The following is a 10,184-nucleotide window of genomic DNA, read 5'->3' on the forward strand; positions in this document are numbered from 1 at the left end:
TAAGGTAGAGCAATGATATTAGAACAATCATTTGGTACAACTTTCATGACAACCTTCTTTTTCTCTTTTGTTATTGGTCAAAAACAATGGAGAGAGAAAAATGATGAGAGAGAGTAAAAATATAATGTGAGTATGAGAAAGAAAGTTATCTAAAAGTTATTACAAAATGGTTGTACAAATATGATTTCTCTTTCCGTTATTCTCCCCACTCTTCAATACATATCACACCTTTTACAAGTGATTTTAACAAAAATAAAGGGCAAATGATACTAGATATGGCTTTTTGGGATTTCATATTTAGCTGTACTCCAGATTACTTTAACTCTAAATTGGGTAAACAAAAATAAAGGGCAAGAGTCTAGATTAATTATAACAACAACAAAAAAGTTAGAGGGCTTTGGATTTACCATCTATTAGGAAGTTAAGTTCATGGTGCATGTATCATATATATTTAATATACAGTCTTGCTTTACAATTCCAGCGTCTAATCAGATTTTAGACCTTATTATTCATCTGACTATCGATAATCAACTATATGATAGAAATCATAAATACTATCTCAGTATCGGTAAGACTCTGAATCCCAATTTCAGGTACCATTCATCTAAACATCATAATGTAGTTGTTCCCTTATCCACTTTGTAGCTACCCACTTCTCCCCTTTAATCACGGGGCAGCTCCCATGGAGTGATGTCTGCCAAAGATTGTCAAACAACGTGCATGAGATCAAAAGTATTTTTTAAATTTAGCAGGCATAATTAGTATTAAATGCTGTGATTCAGAACCGGTGCAAGTGCAAGTGCGGTGATCCTTCCTCTCACCCACCCAGTAAAAGTATTTCATTGAAGACATCTATTTATGTCTTTTCTTTCAAGTTTGAAATCCTAGAGAACCTCCAGATTGAAAACACCTCATATTGTTTGATTATTTAAAAATACAGAAACCAATATCAATCCTCGTTTTCTCTACTTTATTTTTTCAAATTAGCAAAAACTATACGCAAGTCTTTACTCCCTACTCATTGTTTTCTTTTTGAAATTAAATTAAATGACAGCTGAACTCAGTTTCTCTATAACTTTTGCAGTTAGGTAGATAAATCATAAATATATTAACATAATTAGAGAGATTATTTACTTTTTTTTTATTGAGGAGTTGAGAGATTATTTACTTGTAAGCTCATAAAAATATAAATAGTAAACTACACTCTCCTCCCTTTAGAGAAACTTGAATTATACTCCCCTCTCATCTTATGTTATAATATTACAATATACTCTCCTCCCCTGAGAGATGTTGGATTACAATATACTCTCCTCCTCTTGTCAAAAAAATATATATATATATATACTCTCCTCCTGAGAGATTTTGGATTACAATACACTCTCCTAAGAATTATTTAAGTACTATATTTCAATCCATATATACATAAATAAATATTTTTTATGATCTCTACAAATTTTAATCTATCATTCAATAAAAAGTAATTCATTTCTTTTTAATTTCAATATCAATCTTAAAAACTGTTTGATTATTTTATTATTAACTTAAGGGTTAATAGGCTTTTACCCCCCTGCAATATAGGTCACTTTTGGTTTTCCCTCTGTAAATTTTTTTTGTCAGATCTCGTCCTTGTAAAATTTTTTTGTTTTGAAAAACCCCCTAGGCCAGCTGACTGTGCATTTTTGCTGATGTGGCACGCTGACTGTATAATTTTTATTGTGTACGCATGGCATTTGTGATTTTTTTTTAAAATAATTTAAAAAATTAAAAAAAAAAAACGAAAAAAATACAGGAAAAATTAAAAAATTCTGAAAAAAATCTAGAAAAATTTATAAAAATGAAAAAAATAAAAAAAATCTCATAAAATAAAAATCAATACGAATCGAAATTTTTGAAAAATTATAAATAAAAAATTTCTAAATAAATTTTCTTTTTATAAAAATTTCTTATAAAAAATAATAAGATTTTTAGCATTTCTAAATAAATTTTCTTATTTAAAAATAACACTTTTTATAAATATTTCTTATAAAAAATAATAAGATTTTTAGAATTTCTAAATAAATTTTCTTATTATAAAAATAACACTTTTTATAAAAAAAAAATTCAGGCACTTGATCTTTTTTAGAATTTTTCAGGAACTTAATTAAGATTTTTTTTTTATAATTTTTTCATTTTATGAGATTTTTTTTATTTTTCTAGTTTTTTTTTTTATTTTAAATTTTTTTCTAGAAATTTTGTTTTTTTTTTTGTTTTTTTTTTAAATTTTAATTATTTTTTTAAAAAAAATCACAAATGCCACATGTACACAATAAAAAAATATATATACAGTCAGCGTGCCACGTCATCAGAAAATGGTGACTCAGTGTGCCACATAAGCGAAAATGCGCAGTCAGCTGGTCTAGGGGGTTTTCCAAAACAAAAAAAAATTACAAGGACGGAATCTGACAAAAAAATTTCACAGGGGGGAAAATCAAAAGTGACCTATATTGCAGGGGGTAAAGGTCTATTAACTCTTAACTTAATGATTTAGAATATAAAATACATTTTGTATTACCCATAACTCATTTGTTTGGTAATTTTAAAATTTAATTAATTTTGTATTGTATCATATTTTATAATAAATTTTGAAACTATATGTTAATGATATTGTATATCAAACGTAGAGAAAAATATGATTCGAATTTTGATTATAATAAAATGGATCCGCACTCTTTTTCATTGTCATGTGTGCATTAAATTTTCATTGTTATACTATTAAAAATAAAAATATAAAATATCAAAGGAGTGAGATGTAGATTTTAACATTAGAGATGAGGGGAATGTAATTCAAGCTTCTCTCAAGGGAGGGGATTGTAATTTTTTCTAATATGTTTTGCTAAAAAGGGGAGGGAAGTGTATATTTTAATATAAGAGGGGAGGATAGTGTAATTTAAGTATTTCTCAAGGAAGGGGAGTGTAATTTACTCAAAAATAAAAGAATTTGTCTTCAATCATTTGACGTAATTTTACACCTAAAATCTTGAAATTCTGAGTTGTCTTGTAACTTAATCTGTTAGCCCCATTCAAACCTTAAATATGCAAATTATACAGTTCAACCGACTTGCCAATTACAATCCTTTTCACCCTTTCTCTTACCTAACATTATTTGATTAGTGGTATGGATCATTTTGATCCTCGCTCTAATATGAAATCGATATGAATTATCTCAGAAACGTTGTTCTCAAGTCTTCATTTCATTACTCATTAGCGCTGCCTAGAAGACGAGTAAAAAAAGTGATTGTATCGAACATGACAAGAATAAAAATACTAACCGGATCAATTGTACCATTAGGGAACAACGAATAAAATAGAAGTCCGTCTCCCTTCAGTGGCTTGATTTTTAAACCAATGCAATCCTCAAAATTATAGCTACTGTCCATGTTCGACCCATTCTACACAATAATAATGCACGAATTAGTAAAGTGCGTAGCTAGAAAATGAGAAATATTATGTGAGTCGAGATGCAGAGACAAAGTAGATTTTACCTCAAACGGAAACATGGTCTCCCCACCTTCTGGAACATCTGTTAAATACAGCAAAAATGAAGCCACCTGCATGGTAACCAAAACCGACATTCTGAGTAAAAAACAGTTGGATAGACCAGTCATATAGGGAACAAATCATATGATCCGTCTAAGCCTCTATATGGATTGAACATGCATGAGAACCAGTGAAAATCAGTTTATATCATATCGAATCCATCAAATTCGTTCACTGAACGTCCTTAGAGGAATGTAAATGTAAAATTTTAAGGCCCTCTGGTAAACCATTCTCAACTAAATTTATTCAATAAAATTTTTATAAATGAATCGATATATAGTATTAAAAAATATTCTAATGATTATTAATTTTGGTAATGAAAATGATATTTTATATGAAAAACATGAAGTTAAAAATAGATATGAGTATCTACCAAAATATTGTATGAATTTAGTATGAACTAGTATAGTTAGAATGATTCTTGCTAACTTGCGCTTTAAGGGAAATTTTGTATTGAAAATAACAATTTTACAAAGTTTAATGCACGATTTTTAAGCCAAATATTATTATATTAACTTTTAAAATGAATATTTCCATATGCCTAAAACATGTTAGCATTTGCCAATTAGAATTTACTTGTAAGTATCCAAATTACAAGTTACGAGTTTTCTAAGATATCTAATCTACATTAATTCATCTAGTAAGATGAGTGCCTTGAGTTCACAAGTCATGCATCATGATCGGGATTCGAACTCCGACTCATCAACCTATGTGTGTAAGTTTTCAAGTGGCTAAAAAATAGATGATGAATGACTCGTTTATCAAGTGTGTTTCTCTTGGAATTTATAAATGAATCAATATAATTTATTTTTACTAATATACAATAATTCAACTAGTAAGATGAGTGACCCACCAATCAAGTTATGAGTGACAGATTAGTAATATTGATTTTAGTGATATTCATGTATATTTAAGGAGTGAGTGACTCGCTTATCAAGTGTATTTCTCTTGGAATTTATAAATAAATCAATATAATTTTATTCAACTAGTAAGATGAGTGACCCACCAATCAAGTTATGAGTGACAGATTAATAATATTGATTTTAGTGATATTCATGTATATTTAAGCAGTGAGTGACTCGCTTATCAAGTGTGTTTCTCTTGGAATTTATAAATGAATCAATATAATTTTTTTTAGATCAATATTATAAAAGATGACTTCTCTCAAAAAACAAATTATAAAAGATGACTCGCTTATAATTTTTTTTTGGTTGAACTTTTTTTTAGTTTTTAGTGATATTCTCTTGGAATTTATAAATGGATCAAATTCTGCACACTTGATAAATCACTGTGTCAGTGGGTAGACGATGAGGGGTAAGGATTGTCTACTTTTAAGGAGGGAAAGACACCTACCTACCTTTCTTCCTATCTCTCATCTTTTCCCTCCATATTTTTCGAATTTCTATCTCCTTTTTTTGCCTAAAGTCACGCAAAGGTAGAGACAGGAAAGGTAGAAAATCCAATTATAGAAGATGAACTCTAAAGGCATTATTATTTACAAGGTTTAATTGCATTTTTAGTCCCCCTATTTTATTAAACTCAAAAATAGCCCCCCTAATTTAAAATCAAACTTTTTGGTCCCTCTATTTTCATATTTGCTGCAACTATTCTCCCAACCCGTGTTTTTTGTGTCTGCCTATAACGGGGACTTTGACGCTAAAGAAAGGTGAACTTTGGCCTCAAAAATGATATTGTCTTTAGATTCACCATTGGGGCAACAAATCACCCTTTTTTAGTGCAAAAAACATGTGTTATAACTAAAATTGCAACAAATGTAAAAATAGAGGATCAAAAAGTTCAATTAAAAAAATAAAGGACTATTTTCATGAGTTTGATAAAATAGGGGGACCAAAAGCGTAATTAAGTCTATTTCTAATAATCATAAATTGCGAATTGGAACAATTGAAATGAAAATGTACTAGTTTTGTTCTAACTTACCCTTTGGCTCTCTTGTGGGCCATATTCTGCGGGATTGAATGCATCATAGTGAGAGTTATATTTTTGTCCAACCTTATAGCGGAGGATGTTATATGCCTGAAACATGGTGATTCCTCAGATAATTTAGAAATCGTCCTGAAAAGAAGAGGTTTTCAATTTCAACAAAATAAAAAAGAACTTGATTGGAGATAAAAGGAACCTAATACTCATACTCAAGAATTTAATTATTAGTAATAGTATACATTGACGGTGTAATATCCAATCATATTTTGTCATATAGATTTTGTGCAGATATCTATTCTTACTCTGACCACGAGTAACAAAAATTACGGTCTGAAATGGTAAAAGTTTTGTGAATTGATTCTCTGGTAAACATGGTGAGTCCTCATTAATACCATTATGTTTTAATTGTAATGCAACATTTCCATCTACAAACATGTCTTTCATGTAATGGAAATTCTATGTTTGTTGCAAAAATGACCACTTGGGAAGAAATGCTATTGTTATGTTGAATATTAAGTTCACTGTTAATATATTTGTTCTGCATCAAGCAAAAGCATCAACAGGATTACTGCAGTATTGTTGGTCTGTGTTATATTTTACACATTAAGTCTTGACATTCCTTACTACCTTCACAGGTTGTTGGTCTTGGTTGGAAATAAGTAAACATTTTAATTCTGTTTTCGGGGGAAATGGTGAAACAGAAAAGCAGTGTTGGAAGGAAGTAAAGTAACTAACATTCATGCAACATTAATACATAAAGTAACTAAGTGAAGCTACAGAGCATGTGATGTGAGAAATATTTTTAGTGAATGAAATTGACAAGCTTTTTGATTATTCTGTTCTTACATTAGCAAGTGAGCAGTAGGGGGGCATAATAAAAATGTTACCCCTCCATGAGTCTTGGGAATTTTTGCTGCTCTGGCAATTTTCTCGTCAATGACTTCTAAAAGACCTGTCTTGTCCTCAGAAGCGCTGATAAACATACCAGAGCTGTTGAAAAAGATGAATACATAAGCTCCTGATATGATTTAATGGATCTATCACTGTGACATAATGATGTTGGATTTTAGAAGGTCCTCGCTCCTCATAAGCATAATCATCAATTTAAAGTGAATCATGGGTTGTATATGACCACAAAAAAGCGAATAAAAAATCATATATTTTGGAAAACCTCATGTATTGAAACATTAAAGGATCACTTGAGGACATTATGTTGACGAAATTCAGTTCAAAACTTAACAAGTTTACAAAGCCTGTGATCCAAGAACTGCATGAAGTCATCCACTCACTAGTAGAGAAGAAGTCAGGACTGGAGAAGTCAATCAAAACAAGACGTGTTGATATTCTCATCAAAAAGTTCATTGATCAAGTTAGATGCAAGAAATAGAAGAGCAAACATAAAGGAATAAAGTAGATGGCATTTCAATTTCTCAATTCTCATAAACAGAAAATCTGTGTCAGACTCACCATAATCCAACCCAGCTACAATACATTTATAAGTTGATTATCTTAGTCATTCCAAACAATAGCTTATTTCTTCTGATTTTCTATTTCTGCGAGTCTTATTGACTGTTTCTCCAATTTGTGATTAAATCACACAGTTAACCATTTAAATTTGTTACAAAACCATGTAGTTAATTATTCTTCTCACAAATAACATACACACTACCTTGTTCTGATTCCCTTTGTACCTTCCTCTGTTTCTCCCTCGCGTAACATCAACCTTGATGGTGAAAGCTCTGCCTTTGCCATCTCAATTATTCTATCACATTGTTCTGCACTTGCAAAATTAGGAAAGTATAAAGCGCGAGGGTTCCAGCTCAAAACCTGAGGAACACAAATCAAAGTTACATTTGAGTCTCAAAGCTCAAATCAATCATGAAGTAGAATCATGAGCTCAATATCGATCCTATTCAAGTAACACTGAAAATAATAAATTTGAGATTTATAATCATTTGCATAAAAAATCTACGAAATCAAAATCTGTGATGTTAATCGCGGATCGCATAAATAAAAGAGGTTTGACTAAATTCCGCTATGTGGTAATGCTATAGAGTTACTAAATAGTGTATCCCAAAATAATAACAATTTATTCAAATTTTGCTACGCTATACCAATGTAGCGCCACTATAGGCGCTATTTACCAATCCTAATCAATATTTATGAAGCACCAACACGCGGACACCGGACACAACACTGGCTCGTCAACACCGATGATTATTTGAAAACAAATGACATAATTGAATGTAATCATGTATGCCAGTGTTGGACACCGGGAACGTCTTCAATCAGAAGTGTCGGTGCCACGTTGATCAAAATATAGAGTCAAATTCACCAAAATCAAATGATTCAACCAATTAATTACACTAACATTTCACAACTTCAAACAGCTTAAAGTGCCACAATCATCTCAACCGATGAATTGCTGATTTTAACTAACCTAACCGAACAACATGTAAACAGAAAAATCATGAACGCTTGACGAAAGAATTCACAAACCTGAAAGGGAATCGAAGTAATGAAATTATCACCGGACTTTCCAGCATGCAACAAACGATGCTCCGTCTCATCCTTCACCGACTTTTCCAGCAATCTCACTCTCACGCCGTATTCATCTTCCTGAAAAACTCACCGATCCGTTAGAACAATTTCCAGTAAAACAAAAACAAAAACAAAAAATCAAAAGATAAACAAGCTTAAAATTTAGAAGAATATGATTAAAATTGAGAAGAAGAAAAAACCTGAGAGTGATGGAAGAAACTGAAACCGAAGAAACCAGCGAGAAAGAAGAAGATGCATAAGAGGAAAACAGAAGGTAAACTGAATTTTTTCGTTCTCAAGCTCCAATTTGCTTTAACCGTTTTCGCTTTCATCTGGATTGTGCTACCGAGAGATTTTCGGTTTTTTCTTTCTTCAATCAAATGCGCTCTGAATGAAGCTTAAGAAGTTGATGATTATGGCGATTCTCTTTGTAACGGATTTTTGTTGGTTCGCGCTGTGTGTGCCCGCTTAAATTTTTTGTTGCACGCACGCTCGCGCTGATTTGAACTTTTGCACGTACAATGTTTTTTGTTCAGACACGGCTATTAATTTCAGTCAAAAGAGAAAAGCAGAAAAGACAATGCTATTCATATTTATTTTTAATAACAATGCTATTATTTTATTTTTTTTAATAACAATTCTATTAATTTTTTTTTTTTTTTTGAGAGAACAATTCTATTAATTTAGATACTTCAAATAAATAAACAAATATTTTTAAAAACAAAAGTAAAATAACAAAGTTTCTTTTTTTTCCACGAAAAAGTAATTTTTTTTAGACAATAACAAATAATTTCTAAAATATATAATAAATTATATTTTAGTTTTTTTTCTATTTTTTTAAGGATATTTTTTATCGGAGAGCCTAGTGATTAAAATTCTCTTTTAGAATCTGGGTCTTAAACTTTGACTCTTACATATAACAATGCATCGTCTATGGTAATTGAGCAATGCTCGTGAAGACAGTTATTTCTATTAAAATGTTAGGAATTAAAGATATATTTTTTGCATATGTTTTAAAGATAAAAACGGCATATTTAAAATTATTTATTGTTTTTATATATTTTAGGAATTAGATGGGAAACAAAAAATGAGAGATTATTAGTATTGATTAAACAAAGGAAAATGTTAAACTTAACGAAATATTCCCACACATAAGACAGTTGTAATGTTTTTATTGGCTTGACTTATCTCGTGACAATTATATTCATACATAATGGTGTGTTTGGTAGAAGAGAACTTGCAAATAGAGAAATGGGGGAGGGAGAGAGGGAGAGAGAGAGAGAGAGAGAGAGTCATAATGGTGTGTTTGGTAGAAGAGAACTTGCAAATAGAGAAATGGGGGAGGGAGAGAGAGGGGGGAGGGAGAGAGGGAGAGAGGGAGAGAGGGAGAGAGTCATGTTATCGTGTGTGGTTTAGCATAGAAAAATACAAGAGATATAAAAACTTATAAGAATCGCAAGGAAACATTTGATTTTGACCTAATTGACACTTTCTTCCATGACAAGCGTTATCAAAAAGTAGTAGTAGATTCACTTCATTTGAAAGATGTTGAGGTTGTTTATTTACTAAATAACAACCAGATTTTTAATGATATTCCTAATGTGGTTGTTTGTGACTTGCAGCATGTCAAATCAGCTTTAGTTTAAGAGGCTTTTGGCACTTCTAAATGGTGTGAACTCCAACATGTCAAATTTTAATGTAAATGTTATTCATAAGAATCGACTTGCAAATTTGAAGACTTACAAGAAGAAATAACTACTATTGTCAAATCAATTGTTGATCGTAGTAGTTTCTCTATGGTTGTTTCTAAATCTACCTGATTACCCGCTCTTTTTTAAAGGTACCAACTAGGGGTGGCAATATGATCCATGAGATCCATATCCATCCAATCTATCCACTACAAAATCCATCCAATCCATCCATCAAACAAAAAAATTTGTTAATGGATTGGATTTGATCCATCCATTAAAAACTATGGATGGATTTGATCCATCCACCTTATTTTAAAAATCCAATGGATCACCTCTTTAAATTAAAAAAAAGTCCAGTGGATATCTTCAAAAAACATTACTCTTTTTTATTTAAAAAAATTATATTTTTGATCATCACCTTTTTTTTTAACTAAA

The 10,184-nt window shown here is 30.7% G+C and overlaps 1 protein-coding gene across 2 annotated transcripts; it reads right to left on the minus strand.

Annotated features, from left to right (window-relative positions):
- Positions 1-371: 371 nt before the first annotated feature.
- LOC11408557 (probable prolyl 4-hydroxylase 9) lies at positions 372-8,583 on the minus strand. Of its 2 annotated transcripts, XM_003611580.4 has the most exons (8): positions 8,259-8,580; positions 8,017-8,136; positions 7,187-7,344; positions 6,405-6,507; positions 5,515-5,610; positions 3,522-3,587; positions 3,309-3,428; positions 372-694 (listed from the first exon to the last, which is right to left on the minus strand). In XM_003611580.4, the coding sequence occupies exons 1-8, from the start codon at positions 8,388-8,390 to the stop codon at positions 605-607; spliced, it is 885 nt and encodes a 294-aa protein (XP_003611628.1). In that variant the 5' UTR covers positions 8,391-8,580; the 3' UTR covers positions 372-604. The 2 variants fall into 2 exon arrangements, with proteins under 2 accessions (XP_003611628.1, XP_024639601.1); XM_024783833.2 differs by lacking the exon at positions 372-694 and having other exon boundaries at positions 5,515-5,649; positions 6,364-6,507; positions 8,259-8,583.
- Positions 8,584-10,184: the final 1,601 nt, after the last annotated feature.

The sequence above is a fragment of the Medicago truncatula genome, chromosome 5, assembly GCF_003473485.1.
Source record: "Medicago truncatula cultivar Jemalong A17 chromosome 5, MtrunA17r5.0-ANR, whole genome shotgun sequence".
NCBI lineage: Eukaryota > Viridiplantae > Streptophyta > Magnoliopsida > Fabales > Fabaceae > Medicago > Medicago truncatula.